Source organism: Eriocheir sinensis, chromosome 13 (assembly GCF_024679095.1).
Source record: "Eriocheir sinensis breed Jianghai 21 chromosome 13, ASM2467909v1, whole genome shotgun sequence".
In the NCBI taxonomy this organism is placed as follows: Eukaryota; Metazoa; Arthropoda; class Malacostraca; order Decapoda; family Varunidae; genus Eriocheir; species Eriocheir sinensis.
Window position 1 is genome coordinate 9,759,280 of NC_066521.1, and position 25,473 is coordinate 9,784,752.

Here is a 25,473-nt window from a genome sequence, read left to right on the forward strand (position 1 = left end):
AGATAGACGGGAGAATGAAGAGGGGAGAAAGAAAGAAAATTGAAACAAGAGGGGAGAAACTAAAAAAAAATGAGATGAGAAGCGAGGAAATAAAGACGAAACGAAAAAAGGGAGGGATGAACGGAGTGAAGAGAAGAAAAGGAAGGAAAAATGAAAGAGGGGAAAAGGGAAAGAAGATATAAAAGAAGAATGGGAAGGAATATTTGATAGAGAAGTAAAGGAGGGAGAAATAGCAAGAAGAAAAGTAAGGTAAAAAAAAAAGGATGGGGGAGAAGGAGAGACGTTGATAAAGAAGAGAAGAAGAGGTACAGAAGAAAGGGAGGCAGAACGGAGGAACGGAGGAGTGGAGGGAAGGGCAAAAGGAGGTAAAAGGTGAAAAAAATGAAGGAAGGAAGGAATGGAAGAAGGAAGAAATGGGAAGGAAGAAGGTAAGGTAAAAAGGAAAGGAGTGAAAAAATAAATGGAAGAAGGAAGAAATGGCAAATAGTAAAGGAAAGAAGAATGGAAAGAAGAAGAGAGGGGACAATGATACAGAATGAGAGGAGTGGTAAAGGAAATGAAGGGAGGAAGAAGAAAGGAATGGAGGCTGAGAAGGAGTTGCTTGATGCTCTGGAGGTAATGGGAGGAAACTTTGCTCCCTTTTCCCTCCCTCCACATTGTTCTGAAGACACGAGTTGGAATGAAGAGGGAGGAAGGAATGGAGTGGAAAAATAATGAAGGGGAGGGAAGAGAGGGGAGAAAGGAGAAGAGAATGATGGAGAAAAGGTGGAATTAAGGAGAGGGAAGGAATGAAGAGGAAGAGGAGTGTGATAAATTGAAAAGTAGGGAAAGGGATGAATGTGAGGTAGGGTGAATGAAGGAGCTAAATGAATGAAGGAAGAGCTGAACTGAAAAGAAAGAAAGGAAGGAGAAAGCACGAGTCAAGCATCACGGCAGCAACTATAAATAAATTCGCCTGTGCCACTAACAGACAAACCTCCACCAGGAACCTACCGGCGCTAATACAGGCAGCAAGGAAGAAAAAAATCGGGAAGGAAAAGAGGATATGAAGGAGGTGGAAGAAGTGGAATGGAAGGGGTGAAAAAAAGAAGGGGAAGAGGATAAATAAAAAAAGAAATGAAAATAATGAAGGAAGGGAGAGAATGAAGGAAGGTCAGAAGAACCAGAGTGAATAAAGAAAAAGAAGGAATGAATTAAAACGAAGAAATGTAATAGATGAAGAGATAAGAGAATGACCGATGGGAAAGTATATGAAGAAAGAGGAAAAGATTTTGGATGAATAGGGAATAAGTGGACTGAATGAAAGAATGAGATAAGGAATGAGTGTTGCTTTTTTCCTTAACGTTGATTTTAATATTTCGGATCCACATTCTGCTTTATTCCTTCATTTTCTTGATCTTAGTCTTCTTCTCTCTTCTTCTTCTTCTCTCTTCTTCTTCTGAGTCTTCTTCTTCTTCTGAGTCTTCTTCTTCTTCTGAGTCTTCTTCTTCTTCTTCTGAGTCTTCTTCTTCTTCTTCTGAGTTCTTCTTCTTCTTCTTCTTAGTCTTCTTCTCTCTTCTTCTTCTTCTTCTTAGTCTTCTTCTCTCTTCTTCTTCTTCTTCTTAGTCTTCTTCTCTCTTCTTCTTCTTCTTCTTAGTCTTCTTCTTCTTAGTCTTCTTAGTCTTCTTCTTAGTCTTCTTCTTAGTCTTCTTAGTCTTCTTCTTAGTCTTCTTCTTAGTCTTCTTCTTCTTAGTCTTCTTCTTCTTCTTCTTAGTCTTCTTCTTCTTCTTCTTAGTCTTCTTCTTCTTCTTCTTCTTAGTCTTCTTCTTCTTCTTAGTCTTCTTCTTCTTAGTCTTCTTCTTCTTCTTCTTAGTCTTCTTCTTCTTCTTCTTAGTCTTCTTCTTCTTCTTCTTAGTCTTCTTCTTCTTCTTCTTAGTCTTCTTCTTCTTCTTCTTAGTCTTCTTCTTCTTCTTCTTAGTCTTAGTCTTCTTCTTCTTAGTCTTAGTCTTCTTCTTCTTAGTCTTAGTCTTCTTCTTCTTAGTCTTAGTCTTCTTCTTCTTAGTCTTAGTCTTCTTCTTCTTAGTCTTCTTCTTCTTCTTCTTCTTCTTCTTCTTCTTCTTAGTCTTCTTCTTCTTCTTCTTAGTCTTCTTCTTCTTCTTCTTAGTCTTCTTTCTCTTCTTCCTTTTCTTCATATTTCTTTTCTTCTTCTTTTGGATTCCATCTATCATTTTTTTCACCAAACTTTTTTATCTTTCTTACAACTTTTCCTTTTTTTCCCTTTGTCAGCAACATCCTTTTTCATCACCTCACCAACCTGACCTTCACCACATTACTCGCCGTTACCTTAATACTCATCATCATCACCATCAATGTAACCAGCATCATCACCATCATCACTATAACTATCACAAACAACACTTAAATCACCATTACAAAATATATCACTATCATTGCCAGCATCATCACCATCATCATCATTATCATCATCAACATTCTGCTTCTATTACTATTTTTTTATGCTTTTTCTTTTTCTCTTTTTTTCCCGCGCCAGGCAAAGCAATGTTCCAAACTAGAGAGAAAAGAATGGGAAAAAAAATTCGCGTTCCTCGCTCCTGTGGCTCTGAATATTGACCTAGCTCCTCTCTCTCTCTCTCTCTCTCTCTCTCTCTCTCTCTCTCTCTCTCTCTCTCTCTCTCTCTCTCTCTCTCTCTCTCTCTCTCTCTCTCTCTCTCTCTCTCTCTCTCTCTCTCTCTCTCTCTCTCTCTCTCCTATCTTATACATACGCGAGACAGACGGAATAACTTTAAACATTGTGTGTGTGTGTGTGTGTGTGTGTGTGTGTGTGTGTGTGTGTGTGTGTGTGTGTGTGTGTGTGTGTGAGAATGAGAAAAAAAAAATTGTCTAGGTTACCAATATAACAGACCAATAAAATTTCTGTCTCTCTGTCTCTCTCTCTCTGTCTCTCTCTCTCTCTGTCTCTCAAGACATAGCCATGGGTGGGGATGCTCAATTCAACATAGCAATGGGCTTTTCCACTCACTTACCACACATCACACACCCTGCCCGAGGATACACACACACACACACACACACACACACACACATTCCTATTCCTTGTTTCTTTCACTACTTCTCTCGCTCTTATCATTCTCTCTCTCTCTCTCTCTCTCTCTCTCTCTCTCTCTCTCTCTCTCTCTCTCTCTCTCTCTCTCTCTCTCTCTCTCTCTCTCTCTCTCTCTCTCTCTCTCTCTCTCTCTCTCTCTCTCCTCAACAATCCAAGTGAACTAATGCCTCACAATTTTGTCTTTCCTATCTCTTTCCTCCACCTTCTCTCTCTCTCTCTCTCTCTCTCTCTCTCTCTCTCTCTCTCTCTCTCTCTCTCTCTCTCTCTCTCTCTCTCTCTCGCTCTCTCTCTCTCTCTCTCTCTCTCTCTCTCTCTCTCTCTCTCTCTCTCTCTCTCTCTCTCTCTCTCTCTCTCTCTCTCTCTCTCTCTCTCTCTCTCTCTCAACAATCCAAGTGAACTAATGCCTCACAATTTTGTCTTTCCTATCTCTTTCCTCCACCTTCTATCTTTCACTCTCTCACTCTCTCACTCTCCTCTCCTCTCCTCTCTCTCTCTCTCTCTCGCTCTCTCTCTCTCTCTCTCTCTCTCTCTCTCTCTCTCTCTCTCTCTCTCTCTCTCTCTCTCTCTCTCTCTCTCTCTCTCTCCGCCTTACCTTCCTCTTTCTCTCACTCACATTAATCGTCTTCTCTCTATTTTTCCTTCCCATCTAACTTTTCTCTTTACTCTCCTCTTCTCATTCCCTGGCAGCCGAGAGAGTGCCTTGACATGCCTGAGAAATGAGAATTGGTCCAGTTAACTGATAGGACAATAGGAGTATACTTTACATTCTCTAATTTTGCTCCCTTCGTTTCGTCCCGTTAGATAAAGAACGAGTGTATGGTTCCTTGCTCTCCTCCTCTTCCTTCTCCTCCTCCTCCTCCTCCTCCTCCTCCTCCTCCTTTTGCACCTCATGACACTGCTTTCATAACCTTACAATGCCCATACACTCAATACCAAACCGTTGCCTACACTAGAAACTTTACAATTATAGCTAATGTATAGGAGTTCAAGCTACATCACTCAAGCCCAAAGGTAAAAAAAGGGACCATACGTTTGAGAGGAGGAAAAGGGAAACTCAATTAATTACTACGGGAATAAAAGGCAAAACAGAGATAATAGAGGGATCGTATGTCATAGAGGTTTGAGCTACATTATTTGAGAGAGAGAGAGAGAGAGAGAGAGAGAGAGAGAGAGAGAGAGAGAGAGAGAGAGAGAGAGAGAGAGAGAGAGAAAGAGAGCAGAAAAGGCGGAATTTAAAAAAGGGAAAAAAAATGCCAGTAACTTTCTCGCATTTGAAATTAAACTATGGCCTGTGATCACGACTTTTCACATTGTTGACTTTTTTATGTGTTTGTCTGTTACTGAAGGTGTGAAAATCGTGTTCCATTAAGTACTTTCCCTTTTTTTTACCTTTCCAGTTTTCACTCTTGTTTACTACCCCATTTTTCATCCCTTTTTTTTCCTTTTCCAGTTTCACTCTTGTTTACTATCCCATTTTTCATCCCTTTTTTTCCCTTTCCTGTTTTCACTCTTGTTTACTACCCCATTTTTCATCCCTTTTTTTACCTTTCCTGTTTTCACTCTTGTTTACTACCCCATTTTTCATCCCTTTTTTTTACCTTTCCTGTTTTCACTCTTGTTTACTATCCCATTTTTCATCCCTTTTTTTACCTTTCCTGTTTTCACTCTTGTTTACTATCCCATTTTTCATCCCTTTTTTTTCCCTTTCCAGTTTCACTCTTGTTTTTTTGTTACATTTTCCAGCTGTTATTCTTTTTTTTCATTCTTTTTTCCTTTCCAGTTATCACACTTTTTTTTTGTTACATTTCCCAGCTATCTTTTTTTTTCATTTTACAGTTTTCCCCGTTGTTTTTTACCTTTCCCATTTTTCATCATTTTTCCTTTGCCATTTTTCATTCTTATTTTCCTTTCCTAGTTTTCATCCTTTTTTTCCTTTCTCAGTTTTCATCCTTTTTTCCTTTCCCAGTTTTCATTCTTTTTTTTCCCTTTCCCATTTTTCATCATTTTTTCCTTTCCCATTTTTCATTCTTATTTTCCTTTCCTAGTTTTCATCCTTTTTTTCCTTTCACAGTTTTCATCCTTTTTTCCTTCCCCAGTTTTCATTCTTTTTTTTCCCTTTCCCATTTTTCATTCTTATTTTCCTTTCCTAGTTTTCATCCTTTTTTTTCCTTTCCCATTTTTTCATTCTTATTTTCCTTTCCCACTTTTCATCCTTGTTTTCCTTTCCCTATTTTCACTTATTTTAGTTACCTCTCCCTGTTTTCATCCTTTTTTTTTCCTTTCCCAGTTTTCATCCTTGATTTTCTTTCCCTATTTTCACCCTTTTTTAGTTACCTCTTCCTGTTTTCATTCTTTTTTTCCTTTCACAGATTTCATTATTTCCTTCCACAGTTTCCATTATTTCCTTCCACAGTTTTCATGATTTCCTTTCAAAGTTTTCATGATTTCCTTTCCTTGTTTTCATTATTTCCTTCCACAGTTTTCATTATTTCCTTCCACAGTTTCCATTATTTCCTTCCACAGTTTCCATTATTTCCTTCCACAGTTTTCATTATTTCCTTCCACAGTTTCCATTATTTCCTTCCACAGTTTCCATTATTTCCTTCCACAGTTTCCATTATTTCCTTCCACAGTTTTCATTATTTCCTTCCACAGTTTTCATTATTTCCTTCCACAGTTTTCATTATTTCCTTCCACAGTTTTCATTATTTCCTTCCACAGTTTTCATTATTTCCTTCCACAGTTTTCATTATTTCCTTCCACAGTTTTCATTATTTCCTTCCACAGTTTTCATTATTTCCTTCCACAGTTTCCATTATTTCCTTCCACAGTTTCCATTATTTCCTTCCACAGTTTTCATTATTTCCTTCCACAGTTTTCATTATTTCCTTCCACAGTTTTCATGATTTCCTTTCAAAGTTTTCATTATTTCCTTCCACAGTTTTCATTATTTCCTTCCACAGTTTTCATTATTTCCTTCCACAGTTTTCATTATTTCCTTCCACAGTTTTCATTATTTCCTTCCACAGTTTTCATTATTTCCTTCCACAGTTTTCATTATTTCCTTCCACAGTTTTCATTATTTCCTTCCACAGTTTTCATTATTTCCTTCCACAGTTTTCATTATTTCCTTCCACAGTTTTCATTATTTCCTTTCCCTGTTTCCATGATTTCCTTCCACAGTTTCCATGATTTCCTTCCACAGTTTTCATTATTTCCTTTCCCTGTTTCCATGATTTCCTTCCACAGTTTCCATGATTTCCTTCCACAGTTTCCATGATTTCCTTCCACAGTTTCCATGATTTCCTTCCACAGTTTCCATGATTTCCTTCCACAGTTTCCATGATTTCCTTCCACAGTTTCCATGATTTCCTTCCACAGTTTCCATGATTTCCACAGTTCCATGATTTCCTTCCACAGTTTCCATGATTTCCTTCCACAGTTTCCATGATTTCCTTCCACAGTTTCCATGATTTCCTTCCACAGTTTCCATGATTTCCTTCCACAGTTTCCATGATTTCCTTCCACAGTTTCCATGATTTCCTTCCACAGTTTCCATGATTTCCTTCCACAGTTTCCATGATTTCCTTCCACAGTTTACATGATTTCCTTCCACAGTTTCCATGATTTCCTTCCACAGTTTCCATGATTTCCTTCCACAGTTTCCATGATTTCCTTCCACAGTTTCCATGATTTCCTTCCACAGTTTCCATGATTTCCTTCACAGTTTCATGATTTCCTTCCACAGTTTCATGATTTCCTTCCACAGTTTTCATGATTTCCTTCTGAGTTTTCATGATTTCCTTCCACAGTTTTCATGATTTCCTTCCACAGTTTCATGATTTCCTTCCACAGTTTTCATGATTTCCTTCCACAGTTTCATGATTTCCTTCAGTTTTCATGATTTCCTTCCACAGTTTTCATGATTTCCTTCCACAGTTTTCATGATTTCCTTCCACAGTTTTCATGATTTCCTTCCACAGTTTTCATGATTTCCTTCCACAGTTTTCATGATTTCCTTCCACAGTTTTCATGATTTCCTTTCACAGTTTTCATGATTTCCTTTCACAGTTTTCATGATTTCCTTTCACAGTTTTCATGATTTCCTTTCACAGTTTTCATGATTTCCTTTCACAGTTTTCATGATTTCCTTTCACAGTTTTCATGATTTCCTTTCACAGTTTTCATGATTTCCTTTCACAGTTTTCATGATTTCCTTTCACAGTTTTCATGATTTCCTTTCACAGTTTTCATGATTTCCTTTCACAGTTTTCATGATTTCCTTTCACAGTTTTCATGATTTCCTTTCACAGTTTTCATGATTTCCTTTCACAGTTTTCATGATTTCCTTTCACAGTTTTCATGATTTCCTTTCACAGTTTTCATGATTTCCTTTCACAGTTTTCATGATTTCCTTTCACAGTTTTCATGATTTCCTTTCACAGTTTTCATGATTTCCTTTCACAGTTTTCATGATTTCCTTTCACAGTTTTCATGATTTCCTTTCACAGTTTTCATGATTTCCTTTCACAGTTTTCATGATTTCCTTTCACAGTTTTCATGATTTCCTTTCACAGTTTCATGATTTCCTTTCACAGTTTTCATGATTTCCTTTCTGGTTTTCATGATTTCCTTTCACAGTTTCTTGATTTCCTTTCAAAGTTTTCATGATTTCCTTTCACAGTTTTCATTATTTCCTTCCACAGTTTTCATTATTTCCTTTCAAAGTTTTCATGATTTCCTTTCAAAGTTTTCATGATTTCAAAGTTTTCATGATTTCCTTTCAAAGTTTTCATGATTTCCTTTCAAAGTTTTCATGATTTCCTTTCAAAGTTTTCATGATTTCCTTTCAAAGTTTTCATGATTTCCTTTCAAAGTTTTCACGATTTCCTTTCACAGTTTCCATTATTTCCTTTCCCTGTTTTCATTATTTCCTTCCACAGTTTTCATGATTTCCTTTCTGGTTTTCATGATTTCCTTTCACAGTTTTCATGATTTCCTTTCACAGTTTCATGATTTCCTTTCACAGTTTTCATGATTTCCTTTCACAGTTTTCATGATTTCCTTTCACAGTTTTCATGATTTCCTTTCACAGTTTTCATGATTTCCTTTCACAGTTTTCATGATTTCCTTTCACAGTTTTCATGATTTCCTTTCACAGTTTTCATGATTTCCTTTCACAGTTTTCATGATTTCCTTTCACAGTTCTCATGATTTCCTTTCACAGTTCTCATGATTTCCTTTCACAGTTCTCATGATTTCCTTTCACAGTTCTCATGATTTCCTTTCACAGTTCTCATGATTTACTTTCACAGTTCTCGCATGACTTCCTATCTCAGTTCTCATGATTTCCTTTCACAGTTCTCATGATTTCCTTTCACAGTTCTCATGATTTCCTTTCACAGTTCTCATGATTTCCTTTCACAGTTCTCATGATTTCCTTTCACAGTTCTCATGATTTCCTTTCACAGTTCTCATGATTTCCTTTCACAGTTCTCATGATTTCCTTTCACAGTTCTCATGATTTCCTTTCACAGTTCTCATGATTTCCTTTCACAGTTCTCATGATTTCCTTTCACAGTTCTCATGATTTCCTTTCACAGTTCTCATGATTTCGTTTCACTGTTCTCATGATTTCCTTTCACAGTTCTCATGATTTCCTTTCACAGTTCTCATGATTTCCTTTCACAGTTCTCATGATTTCCTTTCACAGTTCTCATGATTTCCTTTCTGAGTCTCTCATGATTTCCTTTCACAGTTCTCATGATTTCCTTTCACAGTTCTCATGATTTCCTTTCACAGTTCTCATGATTTCCTTTCACAGTTCTCATGATTTCCTTTCACAGTTCTCATGATTTCCTTTCACAGTTCTCATGATTTCCTTTCACAGTTCTCATGATTTCATTTCCTGTTCTCATGATTTCCTTTCACAGTTCTCATGATTTCCTTTCACAGTTCTCATGATTTCCTTTCACAGTTCTCATGATTTCCTTTCACAGTTTTCATGATTTCCTTTCACAGTTTTCATGATTTCCTTTCACAGTTTTCATGATTTCCTTTCACAGTTCTCATGATTTCCTTTCACAGTTCTCGTGATTTCCTTTCACAGTTCTCGTGATTTCCTTTCACAGTTCTCGTGATTTCCTTTCACAGTTCTCGTGATTTCCTTTCACAGTTTTCATGATTTCCTTTCACAGTTTTCATGATTTCCTTTCACAGTTTTCATGATTTCCTTTCACAGTTTTCATGATTTCCTTTCACAGTTCTCATGATTTCCTTTCACAGTTCTCATGATTTCCTTTCACAGTTCTCATGATTTCCTTTCACAGTTCTCATGATTTCCTTTCACAGTTTTCATGATTTCCTTTCACAGTTTTCATTATTTCCTTTCACAGTTTTCATTATTTCCTTTCACAGTTTTCATTATTTCCTTCCACAGTTTTCATTATTTCCTTCCACAGTTTTCATTATTTCCTTCCACAGTTTTCATTATTTCCTTCCACAGTTTTCATTATTTCCTTCCACAGTTTTCATTATTTCCTTCCACAGTTTCCATTATTTCCTTCCACAGTTTTCACCTTTTTTTAATCATTTCCAGTTTTCATCTTTTTTTCCTTCCTTTGCTTTCACCCTTTTGTTTGTCACTTTTCCCAGTTTTCATCTTTTTTTTCCTTTCCCCGTTTTCATCTTTTTCTGTTACCTTTCATATTTTTCACCCTTCTTTGTTAACTTTCACATTTTTCATTTTTTTGGTACATTTCACAATTTTCATCCTATTTTACCTTTAACAGTTATATCACTTTCTTTGTCACCTTCCCAGTTTTCACACTTTTTTTCTTTCCCCGTTTTCATACTTTTTCTTCTTATTTTCCCATCCTTTTCACGTACTTTCCCTTATCATACTTTTATTGCACTAGTAATCCTCCCATCATTCTCTCACACTTCTTGTTCTTATTCCTTTTTGTATTTTTTTTTTCTGGCATCGTTCTGCTTTTCATTCATATTTTTTCTTGTACCCGCTTTGTACCCCAACACAACGTCCTTCCTTCACATTCATCATCCATTTTTTCCTCCTCCTCCTCGTCCTCTTTCTCCTCCTCCTCCTCCTCCTTATCCTCTTTGTCCTCCTCCTCCTCCTTATCCTCTTTCTCCTCCTCCTCCTCCTCCTCCTCCTTATCCTCTTTCTCCTCCTCCTCCTCCTCCTTATCCTCTTTCTCCTCCTCCTCCTCCTCCTCCTTATCCTCTTTCTCCTCCTCCTCCTCCTCCTCCTTATCCTCTTTCTCCTCCTCCTCCTCCTCCTCCTCCTTATCCTCTTTCTCCTCCTCCTCCTCCTCCTTATCCTCTTTCTCCTCCTCCTCCTCCTCCTCCTTATCCTCTTTCTCCTCTCCTCCTCCTCCTTATCCTCTTTCTCCTCCTCCTCCTTATCCTCTTTCTCCTCCTCCTCCTTATCCTCTTTGTCCTCCTCCTCCTTATCCTCTTTCTCCTCCTCCTCCTTATCCTCTTTCTCCTCCTCCTCCTCCTTATCCTCTTTCTCCTCCTCCTCCTCCTTATCCTCTTTCTCCTCCTCCTCCTCCTTATCCTCTTTCTCCTCCTCCTCCTCCTTATCCTCTTTCTCCTCCTTATCCTCTTTCTCCTCCTTATCCTCTTTCTCCTCCTTATCCTCTTTCTCCTCCTCCTCCTTATCCTCTTTCTCCTCCTCCTCCTTATCCTCTTTCTCCTCCTCCTCCTTATCCTCTTTCTCCTCCTCCTCCTTATCCTCTTTCTCCTCCTCCTCCTTATCCTCTTTCTCCTCCTCCTCCTTATCCTCTTTCTCCTCCTCCTCCTCCTCCTTATCCTCTTTCTCCTCCTCCTCCTCCTTATCCTCTTTCTCCTCCTCCTCCTCCTCTTTCTCCTCCTCCTCCTTATCCTCTTTCTCCTCCTCCTCCTTATCCTCTTTCTCCTCCTCCTCCTCCTTATCCTCTTTCTTCTCCTCCTCCTTATCCTCTTTCTTCTCCTCCTCCTTATCCTCTTTCTTCTCCTCCTCCTACTCATAATCCTACTCCTCATCATCCTCTTACTCCTCCTCCTCCTCCTCATCCTCTTACTCCTCCTCCTCCTCTTTCCTCCTCCTCCCTCCTCTCTCCTCCTCCTCCTCCTCCTCTCCTCCCTCTCCTCCTCCTCCCTCCTCCTCCCTCTCCTCTTTCTCCTCCTCCTCCTCCTCTTTCGCCTCCTCTTCATTTTCCTCGTTCTCCTCCTCCTCCTCATCCTCCTCCTCCTCATCCTCTTCCTCTTTCTCCTCATCCTCTTTCTCCTCATCCTCCTCATCCTCATCCTCCCTCCTCTCCTCCTCCTCCTCCCTCCTCCCTCCTCTCTCTCCTCCTCCTCCTCCTCCTCCTCCTCCTCCTCATCCTCTTTCTCCTCCTCCTCCTCCTCCTCCTCTTACTCCTCCTCCTCCTCCTCCTCCTCCTCTCCTCTCCTCCTCCTCCCTCCTCCTCCTCCTCTCTCCTCCTCCTCCTCCTCATCCTCTTTCCTCCTCCTCCTCCTCCCTCTTTCTCCTCCTCCTCCTCCTCTTTCTCCCTCCTCCCTCTTTCTCCTCCTCATGCTCCTCCTCCTCCTCATCCTCTTTCTCCTCCTCCTCCTCATCCTCTTTCTCCTCCTCCTCCTCCTCATCCTCTTTCTCCTCCTCCTCCTCCTCATCCTCTTTCTCCTCCTCCTCCTCCTCATCCTCTTTCTCCTCCTCCTCCTCCTCCTCCTCTTTCTCCTCCTCCTCCTCATCCTCCTCCTCCTCATCCTCCTCTTTCTCCTCCTCCTCCTCATCCTCTTTCTCCTCCTCATCCTCCTCATCCTCTTTCTCCTCCTCATCCTCCTCATCCTCTTTCTCCTCCTCATCCTCCTCATCCTCTTTCTCCTCCTCATCCTCTTTCTCCTCCTCATCCTCCTCATCCTCTTTCTCCTCCTCATCCTCCTCATCCTCTTTCTCCTCATCCTCTCCTCCTCCCTCCTCATCCTCCTCTCCTCTCATCCTCCTCCCTCCTCTCCTCCTCCTCATCCTCTTTCTCCTCCTCCTCCTCCTCCTGCTCCTGCTCCTCCTCCTCATCCTCCTCATCCTCTTTCTCCTCCTCATCCTCTTTCTCCTCCTCCTCATCCTCCTCATCCTCTTTCTCCTCCTCCTCCTCATCCTCTTTCTCCTCCTCCTCCTCATCCTCTTTCTCCTCCTCCTCCTAATCCTCCTCCTCCTCCTACTTCTCCTCGTCCTCCTCCTCCTCATCCTCGTACTCCTCCTCCTCCTCATCCTCTTTCTCCTCCTCCTCATCCTCTTTCTCCTCCTCCTCTCCTCCTCCTCTCCTCCTCCTCCTCATCCTCCTCCTCCTCCTCATCCTCTTTCTCCTCCTCCTCCTCATCCTCTTTCTCCTCCTCCTCCTCATCCTCTTTCTCCTCCTCCTCCTCATCCTCTTTCTCCTCCTCCTCCTCATCCTCTTTCTCCTCCTCCTCCTTATCCTCCTCCTCCTCCTCCTCCTCCTCCTCCTCCTTATCCTCTTTCTCCTCCTCCTCCTCCTCCTCCTCCTCCTCCTTATACTCATTCTACTCCTCCTCCTCCTCTCCTCCTCCTCCTCTCCTCCTCCTTGTCCTCTTTCTCCTCCTCCTCCTTATCCTCCTCCTCCTTGTCCTCTTTCTCCTCCTCCTCCTTATCCTCTTTCTCCTCCTCCTCCTTATCCTCTTTCTCCTCCTCCTCCTCATCCTTTTCCTTTTCCTCCTCCTCCTCCTCATCCTCCTCCTCCTCCTTATCCTCTTTCTCCTCCTCCTCCTTATCCTCTTTCTCCTCCTCCTCCTTATCCTCTTTCTCCTCCTCCTCCTTATCCTCTTTCTCCTCCTCCTCCTTATCCTCTTTGTTCTCCTCCTCCTTGTCCTCTTTCTCCTCCTCCTCCTTATCCTCCTCCTCCTTGTCCTCTTTCTCCTCCTCCTCCTTATCCTCCTCCTCCTCCTCCTCCTCGTCCTCTTCGTCCTCCTCCTCCTCCTCTTCCTCCTCGTCCTCTTCCTCCTCGTCCTCCTCTCAGGGGTGCTGGGACTCATACTCTTCATCATATATATCAACGACCTAGAACTAGGATTGAAATCCAATCTTTCAAAATTTGCCGACGACACAAAGGTGGGTGGGAAGGCCCTCACGACGACAGACTGAGAAATTATCCAGAGAGACCTGGACCTGATCACTCGGTGGTCGGAAAAATGGCAGATGTCCTTCAACACTACCAAATGTAAAGTAATCCATATTGGATTCAGATACAGCAATCACACATATCACATGGGTGGCGAACCACTACATGTTGTGCAAGAGGAAAGAGACCTCGGGGTCACTATCAGCAGTGACTTGAAACAAACAAAACACTGCAAGTCCGCCTGTAAGAAAGCCAATACAATGCTTGGGTTCATATCGAGGAACTTCGAATACAAGACACCGGGAGTTATGTTATCCTTTTATAATTCGCTGGTAAGGCCCCACCTGGAATACGCCGTGCAATTCTGGTCTCCAAATTACAGGAAAGATATTGAATTACTTGAGAGAGTACAGCGCCCCGCCACGAAGATGATACCATCACTGAGGACGAAGCCCTATGAAGAGCGATTCGAGCGACTCAACCTCTTCACGTTGGAAAAGAGACGACTGCGGGGGGACATGATAAAAGTCTTTAAGTACCTGAACAAGCTCAGCAACGTCGATCACTTCAAACTCTTCACGCTACAAACTAACCTGAGAACAAGAAACAACGGAAAAACAATTCAAGCAAAGCGATGCAATACCGACATCGGCAGGAGTTATTTCTCGAATAGAGTGGTTCGCCACTGCAACAGCCTTCCTGCAGAAGTGGTTAGCGCAGAGACCATCTACTCCTTCAAGAAACGCATTGATCGCCACTTTGCTGCATCGGGAGTGAACTGAACGTATCCAAGAGTAGGTACACAAGTGCTTTAATCCTTCCCTGCAAGCCACTCCTATGGCAAACGGATTGATTAAATCACTGAAAGCAGGCAGCCTAGTAATGAACCAACAGGCTTTCTGCTGCCTGCTAGTCCATGCTTCCATGTTTCCTCTTCCTCCTCTTCCTCCTCCTCCTCTACCCCTCCTCCTCCGCCTCCTCCTCCTCTGAAAGCGACAAATGAGTATCACAAAGTCACACCATTAGAAAGGAAGGAAAAAAGAGAATGGAGGAAAAAAGGGGAAACGTCAAGCCCGGGACAATAATTTCCAAAAAAACAAAAAAGAAAGTCACGGGGAAAGGAAAGTTGAAACTCGATCTGAACTTTCCCCTCACTCACCCCTGACCCTTAGAGAGAGAGAGAGAGAGAGAGAGAGAGAGAGAGAGAAACAAACGTAAAAAAGAAATAAAAGAATGAATGCATATATACGAATGAATGCACAAATAGAAAAGGCCGGAAGATAAAAAAAAAAAAAAAATCAACAAACAATTACCTTGACACAAGCATTTAATTCAGGTAAATAATTGAAAATATTATAATGACTCAAAAAAGATCAAACCACAAACACTAATCAGCATTCATAATTACAACAAATAAAAAAAAACACTACATACAGAAGCTGCTACTACTACTACTACTACTACTACTACTACTACTACTACTGCTACTTCTTCTTCTTTTATAATCAGCATCAGCGTCGTTAGCCTTCTCCTTCTCCTTCTCCTCATCATCATAATCACCATAATAATAATAATAATAATAATAATAGCAATCTTACTAATAGCGTTACTTGGCTCACCTGCAGGAACGAGGGGAGCGGGCTGCTGCGGTGCTGGTCAGGTGTGCTGTGGCTGGACACCTGGAAGAAGAGCGTGCTGTACTGGGCGGGCGGCGGAGTGTTCCTCGCCTCGCAGCACAAGCTTTGGCTGACTCCCGTGGCAGGTGTGTGTGGGGGGAAGGGGGGAGGGAAGAAAGAGGAAAGGAGAAAAGGGAAAGGTAGGGGATAAGGGGGGAAGGGGGAGGAGTGAGTGGGGAAAGAGGAGGAAGGGGGCAAAGGGTAGGAAAAGGGGAGGGGGGAGGAAGGAGGGAGTGAGGAAAGGGGAAAGGGAGGAGGAGGAAGGGAGGGAAGGAGAAGGGGGGAAGGAGGGAGAGAGAAGCAGGAAGGAAAGGGGAGAAGGAGGAAGGGGGTTAGGGGGTGGCGGGGTAAGGTAGTGTTGTGTGAGGTATAAGTGTTCTGTGTAGTGTTGAGTGAGTGAGTGAGTGAGTGAGTGAGTGAGTGAGTGAGTGAGTGAGTGTGTGTGTGTGTGTGCCCGCATTATCCACCTCACTACACATCATTAACAAAAGCATTAGCATAAATTAAGCAAGATCATTATAAAATATGCACATGTAAATTATCCAACGCTATTTTTCATCCAGTACAAAGGAACGAACAGCCGCTGCGATAATGAGCATAGGAATAGTAGTTGCAGTAATAATAACAATAATAACAATAACAATAATAATAATAATAATAATAATAATAATAATAATAATAATAATAATAATAATAATAATAATAATAATAATAATAATAATAGAAGTAGAAGTAAAAGATGCAGTGGCAGTAGTAGACTAGTAGTAGTAGAAGTAGCAGTAGTAGTAGTAGTAGTAACAGTAGTAGTAATAGTAACAGTAGTAGTAATAGTAACAGTAGTAGTAATAGTAACAGTAGTAGTAATAGTAACAGTAGTAGTAATAGTAACAGTAGTAGTAATAGTAACAGTAGTAGTAATAGTAACAGTAGTAGTAATAGTAACAGTAGTAGTAATAGTAACAGTAGTAGTAATAGTAATAGTAGTAGTAATAGTAATAGTAATAGTAATAGTAATAGTAGTAGAAGTAGTAGTAGTAGTAGTAGAAGTAGTAGTAGTAGTAGTAGAAGTAGTAGTAGTAGAAGTAGTAATAGTAGTAGTAGAAGTAGTAATAGTAGTAGTAGAAGTAGTAGTAGTAGAAGTAGTAGTAGAAGTGGTAGTAGGGGTAAAAGTAAAATGTCACCATCATCATAATCGCTACCACCACTACCATCATCACCACCTCCACCACCACCACCACTACCTCCACTACCACCACACCCTTTCCTCCACCTCATATTTTCCCCCACCAGACAGTCAGGAGCCGCAAGGGAACTGGAGAAGGAGAAGGAGGAGGAGGAGGGTAGTACTGCTTTGAGAAACAGGAAAAGGAGAAAGATGGAGGGGAATGAAGGAGGATGAGGGAGAGAGAGAAAGGGAGAGGAAGAAAAGAGAGGGACGATGGAAAAAGAAGGAGGTAGGAAGGAGGAGGAAAGAGGAAGGAGAGAAGGCAAGCAACTCTCCTAGCTAGAAACAGGAAGAACAAAAGACAAGGGAACGAAGAAGGAAGAGGAAGGGGGAGGAAGAAAGAAGAGGGAGGAGGGAGAAAGGTCAGTGGAGAGAAATGGAAGACTAGAAAGGGGAAGGAAGCAATTCATATGAGATAAGAAAGTAAGAGAGAGAGAGAGAGAGAGAGAGAGAGAGAGAGAGAGAGAGAGAGAGAGAGAGAGAGAAACGAAAAGAGAAGAGATGAAAAGGGAAGGGAAGGGAAAGAAGAGAAGAAAAGAAAAGGAATTGGAAGGGAAGGGAAGGGAAGGAAGAGGAAAGTATTGAAAAAAAAACGAGAAGAGAAACAAAGAGAAAACAAGCGAAGGGAAAGAAAAAGAAGGGAAATGAGGAACAGGGAAGGGAAGCAAGGATAATAAGACGAAAGAACAGAGTAAAAGTGAACAAAACGGAAGGGATGTGAAGAAATGGCAATAGTAGGGAAGAAGTAAAACAAAACAAAAAAGCAGAGTGGCAGAAAAGAAAAAAATGAAGAGGGAAGGAAAAAAGGCGTCAGAATTAGGGGACCAGGTGTTGGAGTGTAAACTTAATTCCACCTTTCCCTCAAAAATACCTTCTTTTTACCTGTTAATCACATTTGTCTTTCTGGAACACGGCCCCTCACACCTCCCCCCTCTCCACTCCCCCCTCCCTCCACTCCTCCAGGTCATCTTCACGTCCTCCAATCTCTCCAGCTCCTCCACTCTCTCCAGCTCCTCCACTCTCTCCAGCTCCTCCACTCTCTCCAGCTCCTCCACTCTCTCCAGCTCCTCTCTCTCCTCCTGCTCCTCCAGCTCCTCCAGTGCCTCTCTCCAGCTCCTCCTCTCTCCAGCTCCTCCACTCTCTCCAGCTCCTCCACTCTCTCCAGCTCCTCCACTCTCTCCAGCTCCTCCACTCTCTCCAGCTCCTCCACTCTCTCCAGCTCCTCCACTCTCTCCAGCTCCTCCACTCTCTCCAGCTCCTCCACTCTCTCCAGCTCCACCACACACTCCAGCTCCTCCACTCTCTCCAGCTCCTCCACTCTCTCCAGCTCCTCCACTCTCTCCAGCTCCTCCACTCTCTCCAGCTCCTCCACTCTCTCCAGCTTCCTTCCACCCCTGCTTCTCCCCATACAGCAGCCTCCCTTCTCCCGCCTGCCTCCCCTTCCTCGCTAGTGCCTTCTCCCTTCACTTCTCCCTCCTCCTACATCTCCCTCTTCCCCTCCTCCTTCACCCTTCTCTCTCCTCTCCTCACCCTCCCCTCCCCCTCATCACCCACCTCCTCCTCCCTCCACCTCTTCCCTCCCTTCCGTCTCTTCCTGCTCTTCCTCGCATTCTCTCTCCTGGTCCTCCACCACATCACCTCCCCCCTCCTCTGCTACCGCCACCTCCCCTGCCGCCTCCTCCTCCCCCGCCTCCCTCCCTCTCCCCTCCTCCTCAACCCCCTCTTCCCTCCCTTCCGTCTCTTCCTACTCTTCCTCGCATTCTCTCTCCTGGTCCTCCACCACATCACCTCCCCCCTCCTCTCCCTCCTCCCCTCCTCCTCCTCCTCCTCCTCCCTCCCTCTCTCTCCTCCTCCCCCTGTTTGCCCTCCTCCTCTCCTCCTGTAGCGGCTTCCCTTCCGTCTAGTGACAAAGTTAATAGGAGGAGAGTACTGGTGGTTGGGGACTCTCAAGTCAGGTTCACTGACAGGTACTTTTGTTCAAGAGATAAGGAAAATAGGCTTCGAGTGTGCTCTCCCGGGGCACGCATCCAGCACGTATCTGACAGAATGAAGGAATTTTTAGCGGGGGTGGGGACACAACCTATCGTCTTCTGTCGGCGGTAATGACATCAGTAAGGTGGGTAGCGAAGATATATTTCGGCGCTTCAGGGAATCGTTTGCTAAAGTGAGAGACTTCATGGTTTGGGGGGCCGGCCGTTTGTGGTGTTCTGCCGAGGAGGGGGGTGGGAGAGGGATGGCTTTCCAGAGCCTTAGCAGTAAACAGCAGGCTGGCGGCCCACTGTAAGCGAAATGGTTGGCTTTTCCTTGATAATTGGGACCTTTTCTACAAGAAAGGCACCTTGTGTGCCAAGGATGGTGTGCAACTGTCACTCCAGGGGGTGGAGGTTCTCGCAGACTCCCTCGAGCGATCACTTAGCACCCTACAGGATTTTTTAGAGTAGGCGAGGGGGGAGGGCCTGTCATCAGTGGCTATGCATCGCAGACTGGGACTAGGGGGCGCAGGAGTAATCGAAAGGATATAAGAAAGGATGGGCTAACGGCTTATTACACCAACAGTAGGAGTCTCAGGAACAAGATAGATCTACTGAGGGGGAAAGCATGTGTCGAGAAATTCGACATTATAGCTATCACGGAAACGTGGGTGGATACTGCCAACAAAAACTTCATGTCTGAGTATGAAATAGATGGTTATCAAATGTTCCACAAAGATATAAAGGGAAGAAGGGGAGGGGGGGGTGGCACTTTATGTTAAAGACACTTAAATGTTCCGCTTACAACTCTTAAAACAAATGGCGACTCAGAATCAGTTTGGGTGGACGTCCACAAAGGGAAAGACAAACTAATTCTAGTGGTTCTTTAAAGGCAACCCAACCTTAGCAGGCAGGACACTGATATATTACTGCAAGAGGTAGGCAAGGCGAGCAGGAGCAAAAATGTCTGCATAATGGGGGATTTTAACTACAGGAATATAGATTGGGAAAGCGTGGTGGGTGATCTAGAATCTGAGGATTTTCTGAAAGTAATACAAGATAATTTTCTCAAGCAGACAGTAACTGAGCCCACCAGGGGTAACAACATTCTGGACTTGGTCTTAACTAACACCGAGAATATGATAAGCGAGCTAGATGTTGGGGGAGAATTAGGTGGCAGCGATCACAAGGAAATTAGGTTTAAATTAGACTGGGCGGTGACCCATGAACTCAACCCTGTGTTGGTGCCTGACTTTAGAAGAGCTGATTATGAGGGGCTCAGAAGACACCTTGAGGAGGTAAATTGGGAAACCTTAGGGCTGGATGAGGGCCAGATCTCAGGGCTGGAACCGGAAAGACAGGGGAACCATGTAGAAATGACCTACAATAATTTAGTTAGAGAAATTGCTGAGGGTCAGAGACAGCATATCCCTTACCAAGCACGTAGGAAGGAAAATAACGACCCCAAATGGATGACCCGCAGACTCAAGCATGAGATAGGCTTGAAGAGAGGACTTTATAGGAAAAAGAACGGAGCAATCCACCTCAGGGGTAGGTATGTTGAGCTAGCCAGGTCGGTGAAGAAGAACACCGGCCTAGCAAAAAGAAATTATGAGATTAGGGTAGCCAACGAGGCCAAGAGCGATCCCAAGGGCTTCTTCAAATTGTACAGGACGAAAACAAGGGGCAGAACTGGACCGTTGAAAACAAACACGGGCGAGCTCGTTGAGAATGGAGAAGATGAGTCAAATGATGAATAACTATTTCCTCTCAGTTTTCACGCAGGAAAATCTAACAACCATTCTGGAAAGAGTTCAGGTATATGAGGGCGACGAGAACGACAAGTCGAGGGATGTGATCATCACTAGGCAAGTAGTCCAGGATGAGATTGGTAGGTTGAAGAAAACAAATCGCCGGGCCCAGACGAAGTATTCCCAAGGGTTCTAGAGTGCAAGGAAGTCCTTAGTGGCCCTCTTACCGATATCTTTAAGATGTCGGTAAATTCTGGGTATGTGCCCCATCAATGGAAAGTAGCTAATGTGACGCCGATTTTCAAAAAGGGAGACAAGTCAGCCACCTCAAACTACCGCCCAATTAGCTTAACATCAGTTGTAGGAAAGATGTTGGAGTCAATTATAGCCAGAAACATTCGGGACCATCTAGAAAAGCATAATTTAATTCATGATTCACAGCATAGGTTCACAAAGGGTAGATCTTGCCTTACTAATCTGTTGTCTTTCTACACTAAAGTAATCGAGGCGGTTGACCGAGATGAAAACTATGATATATTGTATCTAGATTTCAGTAAAGCGTTCGACAAAGTCCCTCATCACCGGCTATTACTAAAATTACAGGCTCACGGCATAGATGGGAAAGTTTTGAACTGGATCAGGGCGTGGCTTAGTGATAGGATGCAGAGAGTGCAAATCAATGGTAAAAAATCTGAATGGGGCAGTGTTACGCGTGGAGTCCCACAAGGGTCAGTGCTGGGTCCTCTGCTTTTTATTATTTACATCAATGACTTGGACACAGGAATTAGTAGTGATGTCAGTAAGTTCGCAGATGATACCAAGATCGGTAGAGTAATCCAATCAGACAGCGACGCTACCGTTCTCCAGGATGAGCTTGACACACTATATGATTGGGCGGGGAAGTGGCAGATGGAATTCAATATCGGGAAGTGTAGCAATTTGAGTGTAGGTAGGAATAACCCCTTACAGGCTTACACAATTACTCCTTAAATGACACTCCTCTAAGCAGGTCTGGGCGTGAGAGAGACTTAGGAGTACTAGGTTTCATCTCAAGGAGCGTGAGCAATAGGAGAGCTGAAGTCATCCTCAAACTTTACTTAGCACTAGTTAGACCTCATCTCGATTATGCAGTTCACTTCTGGTCCCCCTACTATAGAATGGATATCAAGAAGTTAGAATATGTATAGAGGATGATGACAATTATAGAAACTTGCCTTATGAAGACAGGCTGAAGCAGTTAAATCTACACTCTCTAGAAAGGCGACGGTTGAGAGGAGACTTGATCGAAGTCTATATAAATGGATAAAGGGATTTAATAAAGGGGATGTCAATAAAATTTTGAGAGTAAAAGAGCCAGGTAGGACGCGTGGCAATGGTTTTAAGTTAGACAAATTCAGATTCAACAAAGACATAGGCAAGAATTGGTTCACCAATAGAGTGGTGGACGAATGGAACAGGCTTGGGTGCCAAGTTGTGGGTGCCAATATCATAGATACATTCAAGAAGAGGTTAGATAAAGCCATAGATGGTGAGGTAAGGTGGGGTTGAGGGTACAGGAGCTGCCTTGTATGGGCCGACCGGCCTCTTGCAGACTCCTTGCGTTCTTATGTTCTCTCCAGCTCCTCCACTCTCTCCAGCTCCTCCACTCTCTCCAGCTCCTCCACCTACTATTTTTTACCTTTCCTTCAATATACTCACGCGCACTCCTCCACTTCTCCACATTCAACTATTCCTCCTCTCTCTTTCCCTCCACCACAAGCGACATTTCCTTTGATATACTCACTCCCCTTCCTCCTCTCCTCCACTTTATCTCCTTCATATCCCACTCTTCCACCTTTCCATCTGCTCCACCTTCCTTTCATTATGCTCATGCCTCTTCCTCCATTCCTCCACATCCTTTTCTCCCTGCTTTCCATCTCCTCCACTTTCAAACTCCACTTACCACTTTCATATCTCCACCTCCTCCACTCCTCATGTCCTAACCGTCTTCTCCGCCATTCCCTCCTCACTCACTCACTCATTCACTCTCCCTCCACTATCCTTTCCTCCCTTAACCTCCACACTCTTCCACCCTCTCCTTCCCGTCTCCTCTCCATCCCTCCACCTCCTCCACATCCTCCTCCGCTCTCTCCACTATCCCTCACTCCCTTTACCTCCCTTCACTCTTCTCCCACGCCTCCTCATCTTCTCTCCCTCCCTCCACCCCTCCCCCTCAATTACTTACCCCCTTCACTTCATTCCTCCTCTTCCCCCTTCCACCTGTTCTCTCTCCAAGTCCAATATGATGCCACTCTTTCCTCCCTCCACCTCTCCATTCTTCCACTCCATCGAATTCTGCAACCTTTCCCAATTCCCTTCCTCAATATTCCTTCCTCCACTCACCTCTCCATCTCCTCCACCTCTCCTCTGTTCCTGCAGGAGGTCTACTATTGGTCCTGGGACTCCTCCACCTCCTGCTGCTGTTCCGTAGGAGGTTGGAGACGAAGGAGGCGCTGCTGGAGTCCCGAGAGGAATCCTACGACAGGTGAGAACCAAAGGAAAGGTAGGTATTAACCGGTAAGGTAATTATGAGGGAGACGAGATATAAAACACGTCAAAGGTGGAAATAGGTAAGGTGATTATAAGTAGATGAAAAGGAAGTGACATCAAAAGTGCAGATAGGTGCGGTAATTATGAGACAGATGGTATGAAAAGATATCAAAGGTAAAAACCAATGGGCGTGAAAAGAACCAGGAAATTAATGTTTAATTAATACGTAAAGAAAAACTGTCAAAGACGGAAATAGAAGAATGCCAAGGTGTAAATATATATGTGGAGATAATTAGCTAACAGGTGAGAACGGAAAAATATCAAAGGAAATAATGAAAAATGAAGTAAGAGGGTAATGGGTGAAAGACAGGACACAAGGCCAGGAATAATTAAATCAAGTAATTAGGAAGACGAAAAAATACGAATATTTTTTAAAGCGGCAAGAAAGAAAAGAAAGAAAGGATATGAAAAATAATGAGGAAAAATGAAGGATAAAGGAAGAACTCCAATAATTTAAACCGATAACACCTGAGGAAATAATGGCCGAGGATGGCCCAGGAACTGCAGGTGGATCTCCGGCCATTAAACAGCTCAGAATAAAGTATAATATATGCAATAATCATATTATAATAAATATAACATTAATAATTACAGTATAATATAATAATAATAATAATAATAATAATGCCACATACGTTTTACATGTTTTTTTTTCTTCTCTTCTATATATTAACATATTAACTCTCTCTCTCTCTCTCTCTCTCTCTCTCTCTCTCTCTCTCTCTCCCTGCAGCCCCGACAGGTTCGAGGAGGAGCTGGACACGTCCCCCCAAGACGGTGCCAACGCCCACACTGACTCCGACACGGCCTCCACGCACGAATATATACTCCAGGTGTAGCCCCCATCCCTTACCCCTTACCGGACCCCTCCCCCCTCAACCCTGTACCCATACCTTCCCTATACCAGTCCATCCACTTCTTACCTCTCCTCCGCTTCCTTCATTCCACTTCCTGCCTTTCCTCCCCTTCCTGCCTTCCCTTCGTCATTTCCTACTTTGCTTCCACTTTCTCATTTCCCGACATTTTTTTATCTTCTTTCAATTTTCTTTCTTCTTTCCCATTCCTCTCTTCTTTCCACTTCCTACCTTTACTTTCTTCCCTCCACTTCCTTCCGACCACATCCTATCTTCCCTCTGCTTCCTATTTTCTCTCTTTTTTCCTCCCTTCTCTCCAATTTATACCTTCCCTCTACTTCTAATCTTCCTCCACTCCCTTCCTCCCCCCTACTTCCTTGCTTTCCTTCACTTCTCACCTTCCTCCATTATGCAGCTTCCTTCCCTCCACTTCCTTCCGACCACATCCTATCTTCCCTCTGCTTCCTATTTTCTCTCTTTTTTCCTCTCTTCTCTCTAATTTATACCTTCCCTCTACTTCTAATCTTCCTCCACTCCCTTCTTCCCTCCTACTTCCTTGCTTTCCTTCACTTCTCACCTTCATTATACAGCTTCCTTCCCTCCTACTTCCTCCACTCCCTTCTTTCCTCCAACTTCCTTTATTTCCTCCCCTTCCTACCTTCCTTCACTTCCCACCTTCCTCCAGTATACAGCTTCCTTCACTTCTACCTTCTCACTAGTTTCCTCCCATTCCTGAGTTTCCTTTCCCTTCACTTACTGTTTCCCCTCCACCACCTCTTTCTTCCCTTCCCATCAGTTTCCTCCCATTTTGTTTTCCTCTCCCACTATCTCTTTCTAAGTATCCATTATTTTTCTTTCCTCTCCCTCTTCCTGATTCTCCTCCATATCTTTCTTTCCTACTTCCTGCATTCCTTTCCCGTTATTTCATCCCTTCTCTCCATTTGCTTCATACTTTCCCTTCTTTTCTCCTACACTTCCTGTCTTTCATTCCCTCCACTCTCAACCCCTACTTTCCCTTCACTCATTCCCTTTCACTTCTTTTCCCTTGCACACCTTTCCCACCCTCCCCTTTCCTTCCCTCCCTTTCCTTCACCCATTCTCTTTCCCTTCATTTTCCTATACATCTTCATCCCATTCCTTTAACTTCCCATTCCTGCCTTTCACTTCCCTTAACACCTTTCTCTTCCCTCACTTTCCTCCACCCATTTTCTTTCACTTTCCTCTTACCCTCTACACCCTCCTCCTCTCCCCTCCCTTTTCTCTCCTTCAATTTCTCACCGGGGAGGAAAAATCGCACTCTTGGGCCTCTAATTAACCTGACAGAATATAAATCACACCTGTCTTTTTAGCGGGAAAGGGTTAAATGTCTTGTTTACTAATGGCGGCTTAGTGCGTGTTGTGGGGCTGGTGGTGGTGGTGGTGGTGGATGGTGATAGCGGTGGTGATGGTGGTGTTGATGGATTGTGGTGTTGATGGTGATTACAAGCTGTGGTGGTGCAGAAGGATATGGTAATAATTGACTGGTGGTGATGGTGATGATGGGATGAAGTGGTAATGGTGGTGATGGTGATGATGGTGATGATGGCTGTGGTGGTGGTAGTGGTGGTGATGGGTGTAACTATTTACTCATCTTTCCATATAACAAATGTAAACTCCAAATAAAATATGATAAAAAATATGCCTTGTTTTTACATTCATCCTTAAAGAATACACACACACACACACACACACACACACATTTTACACTTTACCAAGAGCGTAACGTGTGACAAAAGCGTTTTAAAAGTCGTGGTAATGCAATTTTGATATTATTAAACAAGAATTCCATTAAGTAAGTGTAATAAGGTTAGCACAAATGTTACCATTTTTTCTGCTGCCACGATTCTTTTTGTTACGTTTCTGGCAGTTTTTACGTCACCAAGAGAAGGTAATTCAATGAAGCATGGAGCGTTGTTGTCAAGAGGTAAAATGTTGATACAAGGGTTCAGATTGGCAGACGTAACAACTGCTCACCTTCCTTCATTATGCAGCTTCCTTCTCTTCTACCTTCTCACTAGTTCCCTCCCAATCCTGGTTTCCTTTCCCTTCACTTACTGCTTCCCCTCCACCTCTTTCCTCCCCTCCCATCAGTTCAATCACACGCAAATCTCTCATACACCCAAGAATCAC

General features: G+C 43.1%; 1 protein-coding gene across 1 annotated transcript in view; it reads left to right on the top strand.

The window, feature by feature from the left end:
• The window catches only part of LOC126997806 (uncharacterized), a 104,386-nt gene extending 79,610 nt beyond the window's left edge, over window positions 1-24,776 (top strand). The window contains exons 4-6 of the mRNA XM_050859019.1: window positions 14,865-15,001; window positions 22,280-22,385; window positions 23,184-24,776. Coding sequence (XP_050714976.1) covers window positions 14,865-15,001; window positions 22,280-22,385; window positions 23,184-23,289 — 349 coding nt within the window. The 3' untranslated portion in view covers window positions 23,290-24,776. The remainder of the gene's footprint in view (window positions 1-14,864; window positions 15,002-22,279; window positions 22,386-23,183) is intronic.
• Window positions 24,777-25,473: the final 697 nt, after the last annotated feature.